This window comes from Lissotriton vulgaris, chromosome 1_1, assembly GCF_964263255.1.
Source record: "Lissotriton vulgaris chromosome 1_1, aLisVul1.2, whole genome shotgun sequence".
NCBI lineage: Eukaryota > Metazoa > Chordata > Amphibia > Caudata > Salamandridae > Lissotriton > Lissotriton vulgaris.
Genome location: NC_141685.1, coordinates 155,861,565 through 155,887,155, shown reverse-complemented (window position 1 = coordinate 155,887,155; position 25,591 = coordinate 155,861,565). Strand labels below are relative to the sequence as shown.

General features: G+C 47.7%; 1 protein-coding gene and 1 long non-coding RNA gene across 3 annotated transcripts in view; both read left to right on the top strand.

Annotated features, from left to right (window-relative positions):
• Positions 1–25,591, top strand: part of LOC147737922 (uncharacterized) — a 288,729-nt gene that overhangs the window by 129,204 nt on the left and 133,934 nt on the right. The gene's annotated exons all lie outside the window — the stretch shown is intronic.
• LOC147737923 (uncharacterized) overlaps positions 1–25,591 on the top strand; it is a 40,755-nt gene that overhangs the window by 10,330 nt on the left and 4,834 nt on the right. Inside the window, exons 2-3 of the mRNA XM_086956581.1 lie at positions 19,708–19,746; positions 21,479–21,492. Coding sequence (XP_086812707.1) covers positions 19,708–19,746; positions 21,479–21,492 — 53 coding nt within the window. The remainder of the gene's footprint in view (positions 1–19,707; positions 19,747–21,478; positions 21,493–25,591) is intronic.

Here is a 25,591-nt window from a genome sequence, read left to right as displayed (position 1 = left end):
TGTGTGGGAGGAAGGTTTAATTTTGGCTAAAATCTTGAAGACCTCCTGTTCTGATACAGGGTGGAAAATATGCCATGAGGTGTTATTTTTAAGCGGGAGGGAGATGGGTTCTGGAGGAGTGAGAGAAGGGAGGGGAGGAGAGGGGGTCAGGGAAGTGTTCAAAGGGGGAGGTAAAAGAGGTGTGGAGATCAATGGTGGTTGGGGGGTGGGCGAGGGTAGAATATTGAGGAAGGAGCGTTCAATTTTTTCGATTTCTTTCACAGAAAACGTTGGCAATTTCTTTGCATTTGTTAGTGGAGGCAATTGGGTTAAGGGGTGCCGGGTGATTTCGTTTCTAATGATGTTGAACAGTTCTCTAGGTCTGTGTTTGGCATGTTCGAGTTGGAGACAAAAGAATGACGCTTTCTCTGAAAAAATGTGTTTTTTGTAAGAAGCTCTTGCTGTTCTAAGGAGGGTAAGGAGGCCTGGGGAGGGGTGTTATCTCCATCTTCTTTCTGCCAGTCTCAGCGAGTGTAATTCTTTGTTACGGTCCAGGGTGAACCAAGATTTAGAGGGGGCATTTTTTTATGTTTTAGTTTTCAAAGCGGCAAATTGGTCTAACACCTCTGTTACAGTTTTGTTGAAATGCTCCGTGAGGTCATTAGCATTGGAGGGGGGGGTAGGGCTAAGTTGAGATTGGAATTTATGCTCCAGTGCTCCAGGAGTGATTTGTTTAAAGTTTCTAACTACAACTGTAGTTTTATTAATTTTTTTAGGGGCCGGGAGGTCAGGGGGGATATTGTGAACAGAATGAGATGGTGGTCCGACCAGTCGATGGGGATGACGTTAGATAGGGATGTCAGATCTGGGCTGGAGATGATTGCGTCTAGGATGGCTCCTTTGGCATAGGTAGGGGAGAGGCAAAGTTGCTTGAGGTCGCTAATCTTGAGGAGATTATTTACGAGGCTGATTGCCGGGTCATAAGGTTCATTCCAGTGGAGGTTGAGATCTCCTAGGAAAATGTTTTTGGAGCTGGAGAGTAATGATTTAGTGAAGAGGTCGGATAATTCTTCAGCAAAGGGAAGGGGTTCACCCAGAGGATGATAGATGGTATGCATTTGTATAGAGGGGTAGCATTTCATTTTGAGTTTGGCGCCTAAGTATTCGAAGGTTGTGTAGTCTGTGTTATTATTAGGGGAGATTTGAAATTCTTCTTTAAAAATGATCGCTAGGCCACACCCAATTTTGTTCGGTCTATCTCTTCTGAGAATAGAGTAGCCAGGGGGAAAGAAGGTCGATGATGGGTGTCGAATGGTCTTTGAGCCAGGTTTCGGTAAGGAAGGCGATATCGATATCTTCGTTAAGAATGGTTTCTGAGATATCGGTTTCATGTCAGACAGCTGAACGGCATTTGGTAAGCATGCAGGTCAAGGGTTTGAGTTTGGCTGCAGGGGGGGTGAGTAATTGAATACTAGTGAGTTGGGGGGGTCTCGGGGAGCTAGGGGGGCTCCGGGATTCTGCTGGTTACCAGAATAACAGGGATACTGGAAAGGGGGGAGATCCTTTAGGTAGGAGGTCATTAAGGTAAGTGAGGCAGAGGGTAGAGAGGTCAGTGGCGGAGTAGGTGTTAGAGGTTCGTATGGGTCTGTGAGAGCGGCAGAGGAGTGGTGTTGTTAACCCATGTTTGGGATCTAAGTGTTTTCGTAGGTTAGCATAAGGGGGGCAGGAATGGGCAGAAGGTGGGTTTGTAGGATTTGAATCGATTGAAATCTTTCCTGAGTAGAGTAAGTTCGATAGCTAGGGTAACGAGATTGTCGTCCAAGTAACTAAGTGTCTGCCTGAGGTTAAGAAGGAGGGTTGTAGAGGGGGTTGGAGTGGACCGGAGTGTGGCAGGGGAATGTACGGGGAGGGTGATACAGAAGAGGCATTAGAGGGGGTGGGAGGCAGGGCATGGACGTGGGTGGTTTTTGTCATTGTGGGCCGGATTGGAGGGGGTGGAGGTGTACTGGGGAAGAAGTTCGGTGTAGGGGTGGGCGGTCATTGTGGGGTGTGGGAATATGGAGGAGTGTATTATTTATTTATTTATTTAATTTATATAGCGCGTTATAACCCTGGGGTCTCTAAGCGCTGTTTGTCCAGGTTTACATAGCAAAACTATAGGCATCTGGGCCTGTACTGACACTTATTGACCACCCCAAGCTTGCTGGAAAAGCACAGTTTTTAATTTCTTCTGGAAGGATAGCAAATTTGTTTCCTTCCGTAATTCTGGTGAAAGCTTGTTCCATAGAGCTGGAAGAGTGCTGGAGAAAGCGCGTCCACCAACCGTGGACAGTCTAAAACGAGACTGAGAAAGGAGGGTAGCATCCGAGGAGCGCAGTGTCCTGGTTGGTTTGTAGGGGATCAGACGGGATTTCAAATATCCTGGGGCCCTTCCATACAGTGCCTTATGCACTATACATAGTCCTTTAAACAGGATCCTCTGCCGGATAGGGAGCCAATGTAGCTCCTGCATGAGGGGAGAGGAATGGGCATATCTGGGTTTTTTAAAAATGAGCCTTGCAGCATCATTCATAGAGGAGTGGTGGGGTGATAATGTCGGAGTGGGTGTGGACTATGAGTTAAAATGGAGGGTGAGTCAAAGTTGGAAGGAGTGTCATAGTGTGGTAGGGTAATTATCTGGGAGGTGGGGGGGATTTGGTCGTGGATGGGGGATGGAGCTGGTCTCGGTAGTATGGGTGCCAGAGGTAGTAGCTGCAGGGGTACTATTGTTAGGGATGTTGTTCGGAGTAGTGACGTTAGAGGGGTGAACTGAGTGGTTGGGGGATTGAGGGGTGTTGTGGGGGGGGAGGTTAGTGTAAGCTGATAAGAAAGAGTGCTAAAGTGGAGTTTGAAAATTGTGAGGTGTTGTTCAGAGGCTTGGATTAGGATATTTCCAGTTTTGTAGATGGAGATGGTTATATCACCAGGGAAAAGTGAGGAAGGAGAAGTGGTAAGTTTAAAACCATGGGGGATTTTGATTGGGCTAGATACTGGGAGGTGATGTACGAAGTTGCTCTTCCATTTGGAGGGGCGTTTGATGTATAAAATATAGTTAGTTTTAATGGGGGATGTGGGGCTGTGATAGTTGTCTTCGATAAGGGTTTCAGGGTGTTGTTTTAAATATGTATGTTTTAGATTTTTTGGGGCATTTTTCTAAAGTCTGGGAGGGTTTGGGATGGTCCAGGAGTTTGGTCCATGTTTGGTGAAGGCGGTCTGTGTATTGGAGGGGGTCTGAGGTGGGGGGTGGGGTGATATTGGGGCGGGGCATGGTGGTAAGATTAGACTAGTAGAGAGAAGGGGAGTGGGCAAAGCTGTGGGGGAAGATATAAAAGATAAGGGGGGCTAAGAATATGAGTGTGGCTGGAGGGGGGGATAAAGGTAAGAATGTAGAAAGAGTGGGGAGTGGTGGGGGAGAGAGGGGTTGAATTTAGAGAGTTACAGCATCAGATCAGGGGGGGGCCTGGGTAGGAGAGAGGAGGATGGGTGTAGGGGAGGGAAAATTGTGGGCAGTGGTAGGGTAGGACAGGAGAAAGTTTAAGATATTAAAAAGGTTGACCATATAGAGCGGAGAAAGGAAGAGGAAGGAAATTAGGCTAATAGAAAACAATAGATCACACAATATATACTAATTGATACTGAAATACACAAAATAAACCAGGCAGATGGAGCGAGCGGGGAGAGGACAAGGTAGGTGACCAGGCTAGGTCACTGCTGTCCTATGGTCTCACATAATCACGGAGGTGAGGACACGGACGCAAAATTGTCGCTTCCCAGTTAGGGTAATCTTACCAGGTTCGAGTGAGGCAAAAACCAGCCAGAGAAGTTTGGTGGTGGCTCGGGGTACCAGCATGTGGTGTATTTGTCAGTCCATCAAGTAAATAAACAAATGTCCCGAGATAAGCCAGCAAAATGCCTACCTTGCGTCTGGGAACCGTGAGAGGCGCCCGGAGCAGAATGGAATCGACCCCGGTCCTGAATAGGTTGGCGCTGCCCCGCGCCTCTGCACAGCGGGCTGGAAACCAGGAGTGGGGCGGGCCAGGCCTACAGGGAAGCAACCCAGAATGCTTCGGCGGAGTGTCTGCCTTGAATTCGCGTTCCCCAGGGGAACCGCTGCTGCCGCGACCTGCGATAGACTTGTTTGCGTCTCGCCTGGCCCATCAACTTCTGAGGTTCTTCAGCTGGAGGCTGGATCCTCTAGCACAGGCGACAGACGCTTTCCTTCAAGACTGGGGTCAGAAAATGAGCTATGCGTTTCCACCGTTCTCCATGATCGTGAGATTGGCGGCTCAAGTCCACCGCGAGAAGGCAGATGTGGTGCTGGTGACACCGCTTTGGAGGTACCAAGTTTGGTTTCCAGTTCTTCTGGAACTTTTTGGGATTTTCCAATCCTACTCCCCCTCTTTCCTCATCTTCTTCAGAACCCGGACGGAGAGCAGCATCACCTGGTTGCTCACAGCTCTCTCCACCTCATGGCATGGCGTGTTTCAGGAGTCGCTGGTGTCTCCCAGGCCTATCGGAACCGGCTGAGAGCCTCTTATCAAGGGCCTGGGCTTATAGTACCTTGAAGCGGTATCGGTTAGCCTGGTCGAGGTGGCGACATTGGTGTCTTCGCCGGGATTTGGATCGCCTGGTTGCAGGAATTGTTCCCATGTTGAATTTCTTAGCGGAGTTGGCGTCCGAAGGTCTGGCGTACCGGACTATTAACGCTAAGCGCTCTGCTATTTCAGCAGACCATAGCCCGGTTCATGGTGCCCCGGTGGGAAAACACCCTTTTGTTCATCGACTCTTGCGGGGTATACGTTTATCTCTACCCCCGGAGCCGCGTTACTCAGTTTTGTGGGATGTCAATTTAGTCCTTAACCTGTTTTTGTCTTGGCAACCTAACAAATATCTTTCCTTGAAGGAACTCTCGGCTAAGTTGACCATGTTGCTATGCTTGGTTTCTTGTCGCAGGGTTTCAGATGTGCGGGCACTCGACATTTCGGCATGGGTTTTTTGCCCAGAGGGATGGACCTTTATGATTGGCCGGCGAACGAAATCTGCCTCCAGGACAATTTCGTATCCGGCTTTTGATGATATGCCCAAGCCATGTGTGGTGCAGTGCCTCAAGTCTTATGAAGACTTAACCTCAGAGTTACGCCCTCTGGGTGAAAGACAACTTCCTATTGCACTACGGAAACCGCACAAGGCAGTCTCTTCCCCCTCCATTGCTAGGTGGGTGCGTTGGGGCATGCACGAAGAAGGTATTGATGCAAAACAATTCGGCACTCATTCAGCTAGGGGCGCAATGGCTTCAAAGGCTTTTTCCTTGGGCGCTCGCTTGGAAGATTTGATGTGAGCTGCAGATTGGTCCTCGGATTCCATGTTCAAACGGTTCTATTTTAAACCAGTTGTGGATATTGCACATTTGATGGTGAGTATGCTTTAAACTAGCATAATCGGAGCCTCTGGTCCTGACATAGAATCGATATTTGCCTAGCTTAGTAACAATAAGTTTCAATTCTATTAAGGACATGGAGGCGAGGATTATCCCACCCTCAGCACAGTTGTGCGAACCCGCCTGTACGGCGGTAAGTAACCTCTTTTCGGTTTTAAATTTACATGATATGTACAACTCAGTATGCCGTGTTTGATAAATCATGTGGTATACCTCTTAACACAGCATGTTTTTGTTTCAGGACATGATGGTTCCAAACAAGATCAGTGATTCAGTGGCGTACGCGCGAAGAAAGAGGAAGGACAACATTGTTGAGGGGTCTTCTTGGGTGCATAGACACTGTGGAAGGACTTGTGGCTGATCCTACCTTATGAACTCATGGATAGTGTAGTCTGATGGTTTCTTCTTTGGATTGTTTTTTTCTCTATCGGGATAAAAATGTTGAATACTTTTTCTGAAGCTGCTGTGAAATAATTGTTGTTAATAAAGCGAAGAAAGAATAGCGTAATCCTCGCCTCAATGTCCTTAATAGAATTGAAACTTACCGTTACTAAGCTAGGCAAATTTCGATTCTTCGTGCACAACATAAAACGGGGTGCTTTGTGGGACAGAAAGGGCCGTCGCTGAAAAGAATTTTCAGCACTTTGCACTGCCCCTACCCCAATGTGGCCCAATATCTCACTCCCATAACTAACCTTTGAGATATTTTTGGCTTCATATGTCTTCAAAAGAGCCCCTATTGGCTTCCTTCCGACTCTGTTGGCAAAGTTAAAAACAGCTGCAAAACTTTCCCTAGATCCCCTTTCTTCCAAGTAAGGAAAGGGCAACAACTGAGGAAATCGACAAACACAACTCCCAAATAGGAGAAAACATTGGTCTTCAGCATTGTGGAAAGTCCGAGTTTAGAAGTGAACTGCTTAGCTTGATGATGTCCCACCTGCATAATGAACGACTTGGAATGATTAAACGAAAGGGCCAAGTCCTCCATAAAAAGGGCAAAAGAATTCAGAAGAAGTTGTAGGCCCCTAGCTGCCCTCCTAGAGGACTAGAAAGCTGCGCTCACCTACCTGGGGACTGTTGGACCCGTCTGCTTCTGAGAGTCCCCTCACACTATGATTTCTTTTGTTCCCCCGTGCCTCCCAAAATTTGTCGCTTTTTCTTTGTCTACCAGGACCTTTTTGTGTGTTGTTTCATGGGGCTAGATGTTCCTCGACGCCCAGTTGCTCACAAGGTTCTTGGCACCTATGTACAAGGCGCCTGGCGGAACCTGTGGCATCACAAACTGGAATGGTCACCCTGTTCTAGCGGCCCTAACATGGTGGACACCCTTGTCCCTCATATGAGTGACTCCCATTGGAGCCTCATTGACCTCTGACCCTTTTGAGGTTTTGGCGCCTTTTGTGAAATACACATTTCTGACAGAAATTCCCTGTTTCCACAGGTACACAAAATGGCTGCTCTAGAGCCCACTACGGTGGCCCCTAGTGACCAATAGACACCTCAAAAGTGCCAAGTCATTGTCACAGCCAGAGAAGGTTCTAGAACCTTCTGGCTTGTGCCGGCACCCCAGGGCACTGGCTATAAAAGGCTCAGACCCTGGCGGCCATTTTAGAAAGTCTCGAGATTGAGAGGGGAAAGACCAGAAGACTCGGAAGAGAAGAGACACCAGATTGACACATGCCCTGTTGACCCCCTGAGGTGGCTGTGAGCGAAGGCAGAAGAGTAGCAACGGTTGCTGGCGTTGTCCCAGACTGGCGTTCCCGTCAGCTGCGTGAGCAGTGACCTTGCACCTACAGCGCCTGCCCAGCAAGTGCCTCGTTGCCCCAAAAGACTTTGGCCTGTTTATAGTGCCTCTCCGTCCCCCCCGGTGGTGAAATCGTGAAAGATATCGCGGGTCGCGAGGCGAGAGCAAGTTCGCCGCGACCGCGATCACCAGAAGTGCCCCTTCGTGTAAAGCGTCTCCTGGCGGGAGTTCGGACGTCTCCGAACCCACCGCCGTAGAAGCGCTGCCTGCGTGGACTGAAGGTGAGGTGCTGCGCCGGGGCGGGGAAAGGCCGGCCTTCATTGGGCGAGATTAGCGTCTCGACCCTACCCTAGTGAGCTGGGAGCAGTAGCTGTGGGCTCGAACCCCCCTGTGTGAGGAAGTCAGAGGGCAGACCGTGGAGCCCCTGGAAACCCTATCGCTAGCGGGAGAAGTGCTGTGCCCCGACTGAAACGCTTACCGATTGCAGCCGATGTGAGGTGGGCCCGTTTCTTCAAGAGAAGTGCAGCTTTATCCAGAAACTGTGATTAGGCATTTATTTTGACTGTGCGCGAAGGTTGTGTGACCCCTCCGGCAGCCCGTTCGCCAGTCTAAAGACTTTGAACTGGAGCCGCCGTCGGAATAGCCTGTCAAAGCCCATAGGCGCACATAGACTCCACCAGCAAGCGGAACTACCATCCCTGGCGGCAGCGGAGTGCGAATGCTGCATTCATTGTGTTTCTTTGATTTGTACATACCCGCGCAATGTGCACTGACTGAAACGTAAAGAGTCTAATGAATAAGTGTGCCCAGAAAGTCCGATCCATTGAAACCAACGTAACTGTAAGAGTGTACTTTCCACAGTGAATCGTATTGCAAATGTGTTCTCTCTAAAAGTATTTAATTGGTGGCAGCGATACCAGAATGAACCTGAAGTTGTTTATCTGACTGAACCAGTATTAATTCTGCTATGCAACAGTGATATTTGTTCTACTTATTGGTGATATTTATTCCTGATATTTATTCTATTTATTGGTGATATTTATTCCTGAAATTTATTCTTTTTATTGGTGATATTTATTTCTGTATTTATTCCTGAAGAGCTATTTATTGCAGTAACTGATTCCCTATTCTATTGACAAACAGCCAAGAAACGTAAATGTGAATGTGCATTTCCCAGAGAACTTTTATATAAAGGAAACATATTTTTCTACAACAGTGGTGTGGTGTCCTTCTTTTTATGTGGTTTGCAGGGGGTTATTATTGGGTCGGAACCGGCTTAACACACCAGGCTTCACCTGCCTTGTCGCCCGAGCCAAGCTACCCCCCTTTGTGCTGGGCTTGCCCATCACGGGTCCAACATAAAATTGGTGGCGCAGCGGCGGGATCACGAGCCGTGCTGTTCTGAACCCCATAATAATTCAGTGTGCGTCACAGGTGCACACCCAGAGTTTTCTCCCAGCGGCCCTCTAATTTAACCTTTTGCTTTTTCCAAATTCTTTCCTGGAGGTGGGTGGAGGTGATCCTCAGAGTTTCCTATCCTGTAACCTACTTCGGGGTGGTTGTCCACACTTTTCACTGACAAGATGGAATTCGAGATGTCAGAGCTGGAGACCTATACTGTGGCACAGCTCAAGGATTTCTGTCAGGAAAGGAGAGTGTTCGTTAGGCGAGGAGCCAAAAGAGAGGAGCTCCGTACTAGTCGCGAGCCTGGGTGGAAGCACACCCGGAGGGAACAGTGGAGGAGGAGGAGTCAGACAGAGGTACTGTCATTGAGGCAACTACAGAATGTCCCCCGGGTGTGGGTGAGATGTCAATCAGCCCCAAGGTAGCCTCACAGGAGGGCAGTAGTGTGTCATCGAGAGGGTTGTCCGAGACCGAGTTAGCCGACAGGAGGGAGGAGAGACAGTTAAGGTGGGAGCTGGCCAAGCTGGAGATGGAAGGGAGGAGGATGGAACATGAGTTCAAGTTACGAGAACTCGACCTCAAGGCCCGTAACAACATTCCGGAGGGTGTCGAGTCTAAGGAATTTGCCAGGGAGCCCAGGCCCCATTTACCAAAGGACGTTGTCGCCAGTTACGTAGCCAGAGACAACATAGCCAAGTGGCTGGCAGCCTATGAGGTCTCCTTAAGAGCCCATGGGATCCATGAGAAGCATTGGGGTGGTGGATTGTACCGGTACATGCCTCCGACAGGTAGGGATGCCCTATTGGCCCTAGACCGGGAGGAGCAGGTAGACTACCCTGCCATGAAGGTGACGCTCATCAGAAAGTTTGGGTTGACCCCAGAAAAATACCGGCAGAGGTTTAGGGGCAGTCACAAGCTGAGCTCACAGAATTGGGTTGACTTCCTGGATTTTGCCAAGAAAGCCCTGGATGGGTGGGTCCAAGGTAGTGATGTGGAGGACTATCGAGGGTTGTACGACCTAATACTCAAGGAACATCTACTCGAGAAATGTCTTCCCGAGCTGAGGCAACACCTGGTAGACAGCAAACTTATTTGCCCCCATAAGCTTGCTGAGGAGGCGGACATTTGGGCAAGTACCCGAGTGTCCACGAAGGGGACTGGAGGAGATTCTCATAAGTCTGGACAGGGCGCTCCCCAGAAGAAAGAGGGGGGAGATAATAAGAAACAGGAGTTCTCCAAAGGCCCCAAAAACAACTCTAAGGGGAAAGGTTCCTTTTCCAACTCTAAGGCTAACCCGCAGAAGAACCCTAATCCTGGCCAGAGTCAGCAGCCAAGGGTTGTTCATTGCTTTGAGTGCGGTGGTGTTGGACATTATAAGGGAGACGTGAAATTCCCAAAGAGACCACCCCCTCCCACTGGAGGAAAGGCCCCGGGAGTCGCTAGTGTAGTGCTCGGGGAGGAGATGCCCTTAGATAAGGGGAAGGAGTGGGCGGGTGTCACCTTAGTGTCCCTGGGTGATCGGGAGATGGTTCCAAAGATTCAGTTGCCCTCAAATACTACCAAGTACGGGCAATGTGTCACGATCAATGGCCATAGAGGGGAAGCTCCGAGAGATACAGGAGCCAGCATGACTATGGTAAGGAGTCATCTGGTGTCCTCAGAGCAGGTGATTCCAGGCGTACTTCATCCAGCCGCATTGGCTGACGGCACAATGGGTCACTATCCTGTGGCCGTGGTTCCCTTTGAGTGGGGAGGGGTTGCAGGTCCACTTCGAGTCGCCGTAAGCCCCGCCGTGCCAGTCGATTGTCTGCTGGGCAATGATATGGAGCACAATGCTTGGAAGGAGGTGGAATACCGGACTCATTCTGAGATGCTGGGTACACCTGATTGGGCCTGTGTGAGTACCAGGTCTGCGACTGCTGGGGAGGAGAAGTCGCGTGGGTTGGAGCTTGGAACAATGGCCCACCCAGCTGCTGATGAGGGAGCATCTCGAGGACAGGAGAAGCCTGCCTCGACGTCCGTGCCCCGTGAGACGGATAGGCCACCTGCAGTGGTGGACCCGGAGTCCGTGGAGGAGGACATGGTTCCGTTTGAGGATTTGCCTATCCCCGCTGAGTGGCGAGTGGAAGGGGGTCTGTCCAGGGAGGAACTGAGCAAGGAACAGAGGTGGAGTACCATCGAGCGGGAAGCCTTTGCGGTGGTCTGGGCACTGAAGAAGCTGCGACCATACTTGTTTGGCTCGCACTTCCTGGTTCAGACAGACCACCGACCCCTTCGTTGGCTAATGCAAATGAAGGGGGAAAATCCCAAACTGTTGAGGTGGTCTATCTCCCTACAGGGAATGGACTTTCGGGTGGAACACCCGCCCGGAGCTGACCACGCCAATGCAGACGGTCTCTCCAGGTATTTCCGCCTTAGTGTTGAGAACTCCCAAGGGGTTGGGTAGCTCTCCCCACTTTCAGCTGGGGGGGGACGCGTGTTGGACCCGTCTGCTTCTGAGAGTCCCCTCACACTATGATTTCTTTTGTTCCCCCGTGCCTCCCAAAATTTGTCACTTTTTCTTTGTCTACCAGGACCTTTTTGTGTGTTGTTTCATGGGGCTAGATGTTCCTCGCGCCCAGTTTCTTACAAGGTTCTTGGCACCTATGTACAAGGCGCCTGGCGGAACCTGTGGCATCACAAACTGGAATGGTTACCCTGTTCTAGCAGCCCTAAAATGGTGGACACCCTTGTCCCTCATATGAGTGACTCCCATTGGAGCCTCATTGACCTCTGACCCTTTTGAGGTTTTGGCGCCTTTTGTGAAGTACACATTTCTGACAGAAATTCCCTCAGTTTCCACAGGTACACATAATGGCTGCTCTTGAGCCCACTACGGTGGCCCCTAGTGACCAATAGACACCTCAAAAGTGCCAAGTCATTGGAACAGCCAGAACCTTCTGGCTCGTGCCGGCACCCCAGGGCACTGGCGATAAAAGGCTCGGACCCTGGCGGCCATTTTAGAAAGACTCGAGATTGAGAGGGGAAAGACCAGAAGACTCAGAAGAGAAGAGACACCAGATTGACACATGCCCTGTTGACCCCCCTGAGGTGGCTGTGAGCGAAGGCAGAAGAGTAGCAACGGTTGCTGGCGTTGTCCCTGACTGGCGTTCCAGTCAGCTGCGTGAGCGGTGACCTTGCACCTACAGCGCCTGCCCAGCAAGTGCCTCTTTGCCCCAAAAGACTTTGGCCTGTTTATAGTGCCTCCCCGTCCCCCCCGGTGGTGAAATCGTGAAAGATATCGCGGGTCGCGAGGCGAGAGCAGGTTCGCCGCGACCGCGATCACCAGAAGTGCCCCTTCGTGTAAAGCGTCTCCTGGCGGGCGTTCGGACGTCTCCGAACCCACCGCCGTAGAAGCGCTGCCTGCGTGGACTGAAGGTGAGGTGCTGCGCCGGTGCGGGGAAAGGCCGGCCTTTATTGGGCGAGATTAGCGTCTCGACCCTACCCTAGTGAGCCGGGAGCAGTAGATGTGGGCGGGAACCACCCCCTTGTAAGGAAGTCGGAGGGAGGACCGTGGAGCCCCTGGAAACCCTATTGCTAGCGGGAGAAATGCTGTGCCCCGACTGAATCGCTTACCGATTGCAGCCGATGTGAGGTGGGCCCGTTTCTTCAAGAGAAGTGCAGCATTATCCAGAAACTGTGATTCGGCATTTATTTTGACTGTGCACGAAGGTTGTGTGACCCTTCCGGCAGCCGGTTCGCCAGTCTAAAGACTTTGAACTGGAGCCGCCATCGGAATAGCCTGTCAAAGCCCATAGGCGCACATAGACTCCACCAGCAAGCGGAACTACCATCCCTGGCGGCAGCGGAGTGCGAATGCTGTATTCATTGTGTTTCTTTGATTTGTAGATACCCGTGCAATGTGCACTGACTGAAACGTAAAGAGTCTAATGAATAAGTGTGCCCAGAAAGTCCGATCCATTGAAGCCAACGTAACTGTAAGAGTGTACTTTCCACAGTGAATCATATTGCAAATGTGTTCTCTCTAAAAGTATTTAATTGGTGGCAGCGATACCAGAATGAACCTGAAGTTGTTTATCTGACTGAACCAGTATTAATTCTGCTATGCAACAGTGATATTTATTCTATTTATTGGTGATATGTATTCCTGATATTTATTCTATTTATTGGTGATATTTATTCCTGAAATGTATTCTATTTATTGGTGATATTTAATTCTGTATTTATTCCTGAAGAGCTATTTATTGCAGTAACTGATTCCCTATTCTATTGACAAACAGCCAAGAAACGTAAATGTGAATGTGCATTTCCCAGAGAACTTTTATATAAAGGAAACATATTTTTCTACAACAGTGGTGTGGTGTCCTTCTTTTTATGTGGTGTGCAGGGGGTTATTATTGGGTCGGAACCGGCTTAACACACCAGGCTTCACCTGCCTTGTCGCCCGAGCCAAGCTACCCCCCTTTGTGCTGGGCTTGCCCATCGCGGGTCTAACATAAAATTGGTGGCGCAGCGGCGGGATCACGAGCCGTGCTGTTCTGAACCCCATAATAATTCAGTGTGCGTCACAGGTACACACCCGGAGTTTTCTCCCAGCGGCCCTCTAATTTAACCTTTTGCTTTTTCCAAATTCTTTCCTGGAGGTGGGTGGAGGTGATCCTCAGAGTTTCCTATCCTGTAACCTACTTCGGGGTGGTTGTCCACACTTTTCACTGACAAGATGGAATTCGAGATGTCAGAGCTGGAGACCTATACTGTGGCACAGCTCAAGGATTTCTGTCAGGAAAGGGGAGTGTTCGTTAGGCGAGGAGCCAAAAGAGAGGAGCTCCGTACTAGTCTGCGAGCCTAGGTGGAAGCACACACGGAGGGAACAGTGGAGGAGGAGGAGTCAGACAGAGGTACTGTCATTGAGGCAACTACACAATGTCCCCCGGGTGTGGGTGAGATGTCAATCAGCCCCAAGGTAGCCTCACAGGAGGGCAGTAGTGTGTCATCGAGAGGGTTGTCCGAGACCGAGTTAGCCGACAGGAGGGAGGAGAGACAGTTGAGGTGGGAGCTGGCCAAGCTGGAGATGGAAGGGAGGAGCCGTTTTGGATATTGGAAAAAAAGCTGTTTTCATCAAAGCAGGATACAAGTGTGTCAAGTACCATGCGACCCGCCACCTTCACCACAGAGTCCAGAAGAGAAATGGGCCTATAACAGTAAGTCATGTCCTGTTATCTCCCTTTTTAAATACCGGGACTATAATCGATAAGGCTCAAGAATCTGGGCAGCCAACCTGGACTGCAGCATTGATAACAGTTGTGAGGACAGGCACCCAGGTTTCTACGTGGGCGATGTATGCGATCTGGCAGGATCCCATCTGGCGCGGGGCCTTATTTTTAGACAGATCTTGCGTGGTGAATATAAGTTCTGACTTGCCTTCCACCCTTTCCTGCCTCTCAGTTGGTGGTGTTTCCGACTGGAAGATACCCTCAACATGATGTACCCAATCGTCCTCTGTGATATGGGCATCCAGTAAATTAGCATTATTTCCAGATAGAAATGGGCTGTTAATAATGCCCCAGAACTTTGAGCTATTACGCATTGTACTAGCCTCCACTAAATCAATCCAGGCCTCCTCCCTCAGGACAGACTTGCGAATTGCTAGAGCAGCCTTATATGCTCTTCGTAGTCTTTTGACCGCCACCCAGTCTCGGGGCTTAACACCCAAGGCCTGTCTCAGGTTCCTGGAAGCCTGGGACATTGATCCAAATGCACCCATGATGTCCGGAGCACTTGCCTCATCCTCGAGACAGGTGAGAAACTAGCTTTGACACTGAGTTAATAGGGACTCGTGGAGTTGCTCTGGGACAATACACCCCCCACTTTACGCTCCTTCCCGCTTCCACCGCTTTAAGGGGGACACCAGCCCCCGCCCACTTTGGTGTTTACCAGAAGTAGCTTGCTTTTTCCACTGGACAACAGCATCACAGGTAAATTGGGAGAGACATATAGGGGCCCGATGTAGGTACATATGAAATACCGAATTTTACCGATTCGGTATTTAGGAATCCTTATTTCATATGTAGCTAAAAATTCGGTAAAAAATACCGAATCGGTAATATTTGTTATTACCGAATCGGTAATACCGATTCGGTAATAAGGAATCACCTGCCAATTCATTCCTATGGGCCTGGAGGCCCATAGGAATGAATGGGAAGCCATTCACTATTACCAATTCGGTAAATACCGAATCGGTAATTGGGGGAGCATGTTCAAGGGTGGCAGGATGTCACATTGACACCCTGCTGCACCCCTGAATCGTGCATGTGTGCACATGTGGCGCACATACATGCCCTTAGGGCACATGGCAAATAGTTGCTTTTTTAAAGGTATTCGGTATTTACCACCGACTTGTAGTTGGTGGTAAATAACAAATCCTTAAAGCCAAAAATGCACTCACTTGAGTGCTCCCTATATAGGATTTAAGGATTCAGTAATTTACTGATTCCTTAAAATAAGGAATCAGTATTTTACCGATTCCTTAAAATAACAAATCGGTAAATTACTGAATCCTTAAAACCAGCCTCCTACATTGCAAAGGGCTAAATACCGGTCGGTAACGGAAAAATCTCCAATTTTCGGCCGTTAACGATCGGTATTTAGCTACCTACATATGGCCCATAGTGAGGTATTGTAAGAAACTGGCTCTGTATACAGCACCAAAGTGAGGTACAGTGTGTATAGAGTCCAAAGGTCTCCAGAGGTAGGCAGAGGTTAAAGTTAGATAGAACTTTACTCTCTAAAGTGGTCGCTTGGTCAAGCAGTGAGGCAGTATCAGAGAACAGTTTTAAGCATTCTGTCAGCAAATGAATTCACACACTCAAGAACTCTAGGCCAATTTTGTTTATATAACAAAATATACTGTTGTTTTATTTCTAGAACTAAGCAAGCCTGGCACAGGAGAGCATAACAATACTTTGCAGTAATAATTTACTTGTATGAACGCAGTTCAAGTAGGCAGTAGAAATTGTACTTTGTTTGATTTAAAGGGGAGCAGTAGTATGCAACACTTAGCAAATACAGTACATTGAAATGAATAGGCTTTTCAGTATATTGCAGGTGAATTACTTTTTACGTTACTTTTCTAACTCAGTGCTGGATACCTAGATTCAGCACTGGTACATTTCCTAGAAGCAGGTAAGTAATTACGTTTTCGTTTTTCGCATGATTTTTAAAGAATATTTTCAGTTTTCAAAACTCCACTCTTGGAAACGTTTTGGAGCAGTACATTGAAATGAATGGGCTTCTACAATAAATTGCAGGTAAGTTACCTTTTGCGTTACTTTTCTAACTCCGTGCTGTATACCTAGATTCAGCACTGGAACATTCCCTAGAAACAGGTAAGTAAACACGTTTTGGCTATTTGTGCGATTTAAAAAAATATTTTTAGGTTTCAAAACTCCACACTGAAAAACATTTTGGAGAAAAGTTGTCCATGTTATCCTATGAAGGGAAAACAGGTTAACAATTCTCAGGTAAGTAATCAACTGTGGGAGTTAAGGTTCTGGGGTTAGACTCAGGGGTCCACCAGGGTCAGTGATGCACTGTTGTTGCACCCTCAAAGGCACTAGGCTCTGGTCGCGGTAGGGGGGTCCTCTGGATTGAGGCTGCAGGCGTCGTCTGGAGGCTTGAGGCAGGTCAGGGGTCGCCGGATCTCGGGTCAGGATCGCCGGGGGGACCACCTTGTGGTATTTTTCCACTAGAGCTCGGGTCAGGTTCGGCGGGTGTGGAGTGGGCTGGATTCTCGGTGTCTGGCTGGCACCAGAAGCTGCAGTTTAAACACGTCCGGTGTTCACAGGAGAAACAGTCTTGAAAGTGAAGGCAGGCAGGTCCTCCGGGGTTTGTGAGGTTACTGGCTGCTGGACACACCAGGGTTTCCCAGGATCAGGTTCGAGGGGAGACAGGCCTGTAGGGCTGGGGCCAAGTCAGTGGGCGGTGTCCTCTTGTTAGCTCTGCGCGGCTTCTCGTCCTTCTTCTCTTCTTTTCTTGTTGCTGGATCTGAGGAAGGAAGGTTCAGGCTGCCCCATCATACTAAATTTAGGGGTGTTACAGGTAGGCAAATGGCAGGGACCTTCCCTTCCCTGGGTTGGGTACACCCTCTATTCTGCCACTCTCCAGTGGGAGAGGGCAGGAGCCTGTCCCTGGTTGGCTGGGTCCCCCCATCCTCAAGATGGCGGGGACTCGAAGTTGTGCTTCTCCTCTCCTCCCCCACCTTAGGGGTGGAGTTGCCCATCCTAGGGGAGGTGGATTGGCACCTCTTCCCAGGATGTGCATTGTTTCAGGCCCCGAGAGCAGCAAGCTCTTGACGCAGGGGTCCAGAAACATGTCTGGTGGTGGCTGCCTAAGCAGCCACTCAGTCAGGTCACTAGGAGTTGGTCGAGTTTCAGGGGGCATCTCTAAGATGCCCTCTGTTGTGCATTTTACATTAAATCCCACACTACCATCAGTATGTGTTTAATGTGCTGAGAAGCTTGATACCAAACTTCCCAATCTTCAGTGTAGCCATTATGGTGCTGTGGAGTTCGTAATGACAAACTCACAGCACCATATACTCTTAATGGCAGCACTGCACTTACAATGCCCAGGAATAGACTTAGGCACTGTAGGGATACAGGGCTCATGCACCTGTACCCTCACCACTGGCATAGAGCACCCTGCTAGAGGGGTGACTGATGTATGCCAGGACAGTTGTTTGTGGGCATGTGTCTTGACCGGGTTTTTCGTTCTATTTTCTTAGTGATGGTGACTTTAGCTTGCTAACATCCTAGATCCCTATTCTTAGCTTGTTTTGCAGGGGTTTTGGTCCTTTTTCAGGCCTATTTCCAGACTTAGAAGCATAAACTATAGGATAGCCGCTTTATATGGGGATAGATCCCTCATTTATGACTATGGCCTATGGGCTTTAGCATAATTATGTGTCCTTTCATAATTTTCAGGCCTGAAGGCCTATGGTAGAGGGTAGATTCTGTAGTCCTGACTTTATATTAGCTATTTGTAGGGTGTTGGACCCGGCCTCGTGGCGTGGACACGCTCCTCCCGCATGGCGGGACTTGGACTACCTCGGCCCCTGTCCTCCGGCCGAGGACAACTTCCTCCACCCTCCGTGAGAGCCGCCCCTCCGGGCAACCACCGACTCTCCCCCTATGTGACTCGCCAACCCCTACTCTGCTGGTCCGATCCCTGTCCCGTACCACCGTCCCGAAGCCCAACTCCATCTTGGATCCTCTACAACCCGGCCCCGTGGCCTCCCCCCGACCTCTGCCCCAGGCCCCGTGAAGCCCCGACATTGAGGCACCACGATCCAACCAGGGGGTAAAGAGTACACTTGGCAGCTCCATGCAGGAAGGAGTTTCGATGGCCCTCCAGTTGTCCTGCAACGCCTGGTTTCGATCACCCCCGGCCACCCTGGGCGCTGGCTCCCCCCCCTGCTGGGTGTCTGGATGCGCCCCTCCCGGCCCCTCTGACCCCCAGGTGCGAGGGTCCGGACATCAAGGGAAGCCAGACCTATATCTGGGGCAGCTCTCCAAGAAGCCGGCAGTTGTATCCTGGAGTCGAGAGACCCTAAGAGGAACTCATCCGTGTGGAACCCGTAACCATCTCTGAGGCCCTGCTAGCGCTGCCGCGGCCCATCTTGCTAAACCGATCTCCGAGGCCCTGCTGGCGCTGCCGCGGCCTATCTTCGCTAAAACCATCTTTGGGGCCCTGCTGGCGCTGCCACGGCCTATCTCCGCTGAAACCATCTTTGGGGCCCTGCTGGCGCTGCCGCGGCCTATCTTCGCTGAAACTATCTTTGGGGCCCTGCTGGCGCTGCCGCGGCCTATCTTCGCTGAAACCATCTATGGGGCCCTGCTGACGCTGCCGCGACCTATCTCTGCTGAAACCATCTTTGGGGCCCTGCTGGCGCTGCCGCGGCCTATCTTCGCAGAAACCATCACCAGAGCCCTGCTGGAGCTGCTGCGGCCCGACCCTCAGGAACCCCCCAGCTCGAGGATTGAGAGCTGAGCGCAGGGTCTTCCCGTACCAGGCTGGTACCAAGATTGTCCCGCTACCCCCTTTCCCTCAGAGACTCATATTACGAGCATTCAAGATCCTGTTGAGCCTGTATCGCTACGTTTACCTGCCTTTAACTACTTATAAAGATATTAGGAATCTAGCCTTGTGTGGTGTCCATCTGTAGGGGGGTGATTGCTCATCTGTACGATCGTAGGGGAGGACCTCGCCAGAAGGCCTCTCAACTAGGTTCGGCCAACTCTGAAGGTTCCATTTCTAACATAGGGCTTGTGTATGTACTATGATAGAGTTATGTATCTATTTCATCCGTTCTGAACCAGAGAGACTCCGTTTTGTCTCGTGCAGAGGCAGACTGGGATGCTTGTAGGTGAGGGGCAATGTTTAGAAAATAGTCTGTTATTCGCTAGGCAGGAACCAGTTTAAGCTGGTTCCTATCGGAGAATGTGTTTTGCTCCTCAGACTCCAGACGCAATAGCAGGTGGCCACTGCTGGAGCGTAGAGAGATGAGACTTGGCACAGGAACTCGATGGGAGGTAGCTTGCTGGTTGGAAATTTCCATGTCAGTGAGCTGACATGAACAAAGTCAGTTAGCCAGCTGGGATTGTGAATTGGAGAGCTGATCTATGGAGTGGTTACCAGGCAGATGGAAGCAGTGGGGAGAAAGCCGTGGTGACAGAGGGAGAGAGCCCTGATTCCACCAGAGGGAGAGAAACATTCCTTTCTTATAGGGTGAGGTGTTCTAAACTAGTTTGCTACACTTAATCATCCACTTTCCTTTATTTCCTAGGCACTGATTAATCCCTTTTCTTGCAGCGGTGTGCAGTCCTGTTATAATTCATTCTTTTCCTTTTCAGCTACACTGCTATATGTGAATGTGTTAATAACTTGTGTGCTATTCTAATAAAGAGACCCCACAGATCTGTGTATTATCTATTCCCTTTTACTTCTAGTTATTGTGATGTTATATTGTGTAATAAAGGGACCCCAGGTTCTTAGTGGCCCAATGTGTAAGTGTTGTTCTTATGGTATGACTAACCTTTTCTTCTAGCTGGATGCTGCCATGTGGACGGAGGCCTATCCCGTCCGGGTAAGTGGTGCACAGATAATTAGGAAGTAGGGAGCGTCTAAATCAGGGAATAACCTTTATACATCAGACATTTGGCTAGTCTTGTGTGTGAGGATTGGATCTCCTATTCGTCACATAAGGGATAAAAGTATATATGAGACACCCTCAGTAGATATTAGACATATAGTGAAACTTCCCAACAGAGAGAGGCAAAGATATTCATAGGACGTGATCGCCGATGTGTAGCGGCGTTATTGATACCACTGGAAGGATACAGTGTTTATCAGTGTGAACGCTTGTGAGCGTATAACCAACACGGGACTGTGTTGGTTGTGTGATGCGCCGAGGGGATACGGCGTGTGTACCCGCTGGATTGCGGCTTGTGTGATGCGCTGGGGGGATACGGCGCTTATACCCGACGGAAGACTGCGGCTTGCGTGGGCACCAACCAGGGTTGGTGTGTAATGGTAATTGCATGAGAACTGCCTCCTTCACAGGTAAAGGTTGGTAGTATAGCCTGGGTATGACTTTCCGCAAGGCTATAAGGTATGAGTGTGGTGTAGGACATGGAATTCCTTAGTAATCAGTGAGTATTCTTAGTGATCCCTATGGATTTAGTGGTGTTTTTGATGATATGAGCTTGTATATTGCTAATTCCCCATCCTCAGGAGGGTACCTTGGTACTCTGGCAAGTAGGCTCTGGGGAGGGAGATGGTTACGTTTTGACTGGATAGGTGGTGTCTTGGTGGGTTGGTGATATCTGGTCTGAAAATCCGGTCATTACATTATGGCGTCACGAACCGTTAACGTTCTGTATGTGGGGGAGTGGCCCCTGGCATGTATATGGACTTGAAACCCTTTAAAAATGACATCTGGGAACAGTCTGTGAATTGCATGGTGAAATGTGGTCCTTGACCTATTGGCTTGAACAGATGAAGTGTAAGTGGATTGCAGTACATCATGGCATTTGACGTATGCAATGTAGGAGAAATGTTTTTCATCTTGGTGTTTGAACTGTCAGGCTTGAAGGTAACAGTATGTGATGAAGCCAATTACATCTTGGTGATGGCGCTGTTGTAAATATGTGCATGAAAAGTCTTGTAAATTGCCTATTAAATGGCTTGCTGCATTTGCTTGTGCTGTGAAATGTAAACTTTTGTATGAAAAAAGTGGCATGTTCTCAGGAGAGAGCTGGTTCTCTTTCAAGGGATTAGAGATACTGTTTAGAAATGGTTCTGTTATTTTGTGTAACGTGACAGGTGAACTTCCATGAGTTTACGGGCTGGTGAGGAAAAAGTGTCATTTAGTTGGCAGACTAAGAGTTAACATCTTGAGCAGGAGCAGTTTTTTTTTTGGATAGGCTGCTTCACATACATCGTGATAAATGTGTAAAAGTGTCATGTTTTGAGATGCCTGGTAAGGCTGCAGACTTTACGGGTGCTTTTGAAATGTGCTTTGGAAGAGAGGTTTTTCAGCTGGCACAGGAATGTGCAGAAAGATAAACGATCCAGTATTTTGGCGAGCCTGTGTTTTAGTACGTGAACACCGGTTGTGAAAATTAAACAGACCCAACGTAGAATGTGCTTGAAAAAAGTGATTTGCAACCGTGTGCTTTTTTTTTTTTAAAAAAAAGATGCTCTGTAGTGTGTTTTGCTAATAAAAAATAGAATTAATTAATGTCACATACAGCAAGCTAGACCCCCTATGTTTAAACTTCAAATGCAAATGATTCTGTATTTTGCCTTACTATTAGGCTCAAACCGTGAGGTAAATGTTGGAAATCCCATTCAGTATAATGTGGCCCACTAAGGTACGATAAAATAGTTTTCTGCATAAAATAAATATGTCAGTACAATAGTAAATGTTACGCTCATTTTAAATTCCTGGTTATGCTGTGCCCCTCTTTTTAAATTAATGGTATCCCAAGTGTTCTTTTGAAAAAGTGTACGTTGCTGCAATGCATTTATTTTCTCTGTTTAATGTTTTCCTTTACAGCTGGTAACAGTGAATAATGGTATTTAGTTTGTCTTAAATTCGTTTTTTCATTAGGCTGCAGAAATATAATACTTTTTAATTCAGAATGCTGTCATGTGTTTCAGGTTGTAGAAATGTCTTTATTAATTCATGTTTTAAAAAGTTGCCTTTCTTCGTGTTCTTTTTGCTTGCTTAAATTAGTTAGAAATAACTGTGCAGTGTTACAGGGTTTCTTTGTAAGCCTGAGAACGAATATGTTTTTGTAGACAGGAGGAATTTGTTTTTGTGACCTTGACTGATAAACTCTGCCGAGCGAGCTCTAAGAGTGTTCTGTGAAGGAGGGGTACTTTTTCCGGAGCTGCTAGCAGACCGGCCTTTGCTGTGTTATTCTTGGCAAATATTCAGAAGCTTTCTGCGTTCACTGTTTTGAAAAGGGTGGAGGATAATCTGCTCTCCGGACATACAGCATCTTTTAATTGAAATGAGTGAAGCCTGTGAGGGTGCGCCCTTCCTGTGGCTGTCATTTTTTTTTAATTAAGTGATCTCATCCAGGGGGAGGTGCTATGAGGTAGTGTGGGCTGGTAGCCTGTCTTATTATGGTTGGAACTGATTCAAAACACTGAGACATCTTTCTGAAGGTGGGGGCTGCTTCTCAAAGGAGTGGGATGAAAGTAAGCAAACCCTGTTAGTAATGCTAATAGAACATAGATTTTATTTAAATACATTTAGAGGATATGTTGTGGGTAGAATGTTTAAATCGTTTCTTGGATTTATAAGAGTATTGTTAAAATTAAGGTTTCGTACAGAGATGAAAGTAAAAGGGGTGTTCCCAAATTGAAAATTTGTTTTTGCAAGATTGATGATACTGTTTTATTTGTATTTACAAATGCTTTGTATGGGGGCCCCGTATGTGTGATTCGTTTGTTATTTTGGAATGGTGAGCTTTTTTATTTTCGAGTGTGTGTGACCCTTTCCCAAATCACCCCCCAAGCCTGGGACCAGACCGGACAGCTGACGGTGGCTGGAGTTGATGACTACGGATGGAGCGCTTCCTGGTTGAGATGAAGACAGAGGGTTGTGGCCTACACGAAGAAACTTTTAAAGGAGAAACCAATGAAGAATTATTGAAATGAACTATGCACTTAAATATAACTTTTTAGAATCTACAGATGGCTGCATCAGCAGTCAGGTTGAAACTCTATACAGGATTGGATTTCCTAAAAAAATATATTTTTGACAAAGCCAATAGGACTACCAAAAAAGAAATTTTCTGTAAAAGAACTCATTTTTATTCGGTTGTAATCAAAGGAGTCTACAATGTAATTTCTTGGCCTGCATTCCTGAGCCTTTCATTTTTCCCATGTTTTTATTTCAGATGGACATTCAGTTATATGCCCTTTGATGCCACTTTTGCATTTACCACGCAGGCCCCAATGCCAATAATAGTTTTTCTTTTCCAGTCCTGTCAGTGGTTGAATAATATGCTGTGTTTTGTTTTTCCAGTTTAAAAGATGCAGTGCCACATTCATGATTAGGCCTTTGGTTCAATGATTCCTTTTGATATATGTGAATGATACTGTTTAAAAGTCATAGGGTGCAGTGTATAATTAGTGAAGCTGCTTTAGTAATCTGATGCCCTGTGATACACATCAACAATCATCCTGATGTTTTTGATTTTAGTATGCTACGCGATTCTATCATTGATACAGATTGACTTTACACTTGTCTATCTCTCACATACTTGATAGTTTGCTGTTTTCTATAAAACAGTTTTGCCAATGAAGGAAAAGCAGTGTTCTGAATGATGGTGCACACATGTGTTCCACAGATTGATACAGAGGGATTATGTGCAAACTGTTTCTTGAGTTAAATGATTTATGACCTTTGCCTATTGCCATGGTCTACTATTACTCAGTTTTCCAAGTTTAAGTCTATGATTTAGCTATTTTGGTTGTAGGGATTTCTGGACAGACTACTTATGTCTGAATTGTCTTTTAGAAGAGTATATGCACCACACTTAGATCACCTTTTCTGATTTCCTGCTTGATATGCATAGTGCTACACCAGCTATTTTTGTAGAAATGTGGTTGTTCTTGTTTCCCTACTATTACACTTTCACTTTGATCCATGAACTCTTAATTAGAACAGTGGGATTAGTTCCAAGGGTGGTCTCCTTAGACTTTGAGTTATCCTCGGAGGTGTGTCTTTTAGTTATGTTATGCCCTAGATCTATTAGTAATGGTTGCCCCAACTTTGAGGACCCTTTGTCATGTTTATTTGTCAGATTTTACCAAATCCTTTCTTAAGTTGACCGAAGTAGGTAGGCCTCATTTAGGCCCTTTGCTGTTTTTATTCCACAAACAATTCCCCACATCAATAGATTTCATGAGTTATCATTAGAGGTTGAGGAACATTTAGTTTAAGGGTGCTTTGGTTAGCTTTTGTTGTTATCAGATCAATTTTATTTACATTTCAATATTTAGATCAAGGGTGGTTTGTTTAGTTTTCAGTTAGTTGTCAGATTTACAGTCCCTACATCAAGTGTTAGGTGGTATTTTCTTGGTTGTCATTCATTTTAGGGATTCTTTTTGTGTTTAATTTTGTTGACAGGTTATGTTGTTGTTTATTTATTTGTTTGTTTGTTGTTGTTTACGGATGTTAACAAGAAAAGTCAGGGTTGAATGTAGTGACCGGGTTTTTCGTTCTATTTCTGAGTGATGGTGACTTTAGCTTGCTTACATCCTAGATCTCTATTCTTAGCTTGTTTTGCAGGGGTTTTGGTCCTTTTCAGGCCTATTTCCAGACCTAGAAGCATAAACTAGAGGATAGCCGCTTTATATGGGGATAGACTCCTTGTTTCTGACTATTGCCTATGGGCTTTGGCATAATTATGTGTCCTTTCATCATTTTCAGGCCTGAAGGCCTATAGTAGCGGGTGGATTCTGTAGTCCTGACTTTATATTAGCTATTTGTAGGGCTTGTGTATGTACTATGATAGAGTTATGTATCTATTTCATCCGTTCTGGGCCTGTAAGGCCCAGAACCAGAGACACTCCATTTTGTCTCGTGCAGAGGCAGAGTGGGATGCTTGTAGGTGAGAGGCAATGTTTAGCTTTGAGGTGTTATGTGCTTGGAGAGAACCAGCCTTAGCCGACCCTTATCGGTAGACTGTATTTTTCTCTGTGTCGAAGACACCACAAAAGACTGGCCAGCTGGGAGTGTGTCCTTGACGCGGAGTGGTGCAGAAATCTGGTGGGCGGCAGGCTGCTGACTGGAACTTTCCACTAGGAAAGAGCATTCTATATTAGCAAAGTGCAAAGAGGTGGAGCTGTCAGTTTGTCAGTTGGAAGAGCAGTGAGTTGGAGTCAGTTGGTCAGTTGGAAGAACGTTCAGTTCGAAGAGCAGTGATCAGGAGGAGTTACAGCCAGAGAGAGAGAGAGTGTTACTTGTCAGGAGCAGTTACAAGGCAGAGAGGAGGAGTTGGCAGTTTGATTCTGGCAGACACTTATGTGGACGCAGGCAGAGATGCATACAGAGTGAGACCGAATGGAGTTACATCATGAGAGATCAGTTGAAGCAGGCAGTTAACAGCTGGACTTTGGAGTGATAAGAGACTGAGCTATATTGTGGATTAATCTGTGGAGGCAGCTGGAGTGAGTAGGACATGCTGGGATAATCAGACCGAGTGAAAAAGCAGTGAAGCAGATGGATATCAGAGCAGCAGGAACTATACCATTAGATTGAAGCTGGGAAGTGAAATGAAGGCAGTTCGTGGGAGAGAGGAATCCAGTGCAGAAGTGATGGACGCAGATGTGTGTCCAAGAGTGCAGGGGAGATTCTAAGATGAACAAAGGCAGAGGAAGAACCCAGATGACAGCTAGCGCAAGACTTC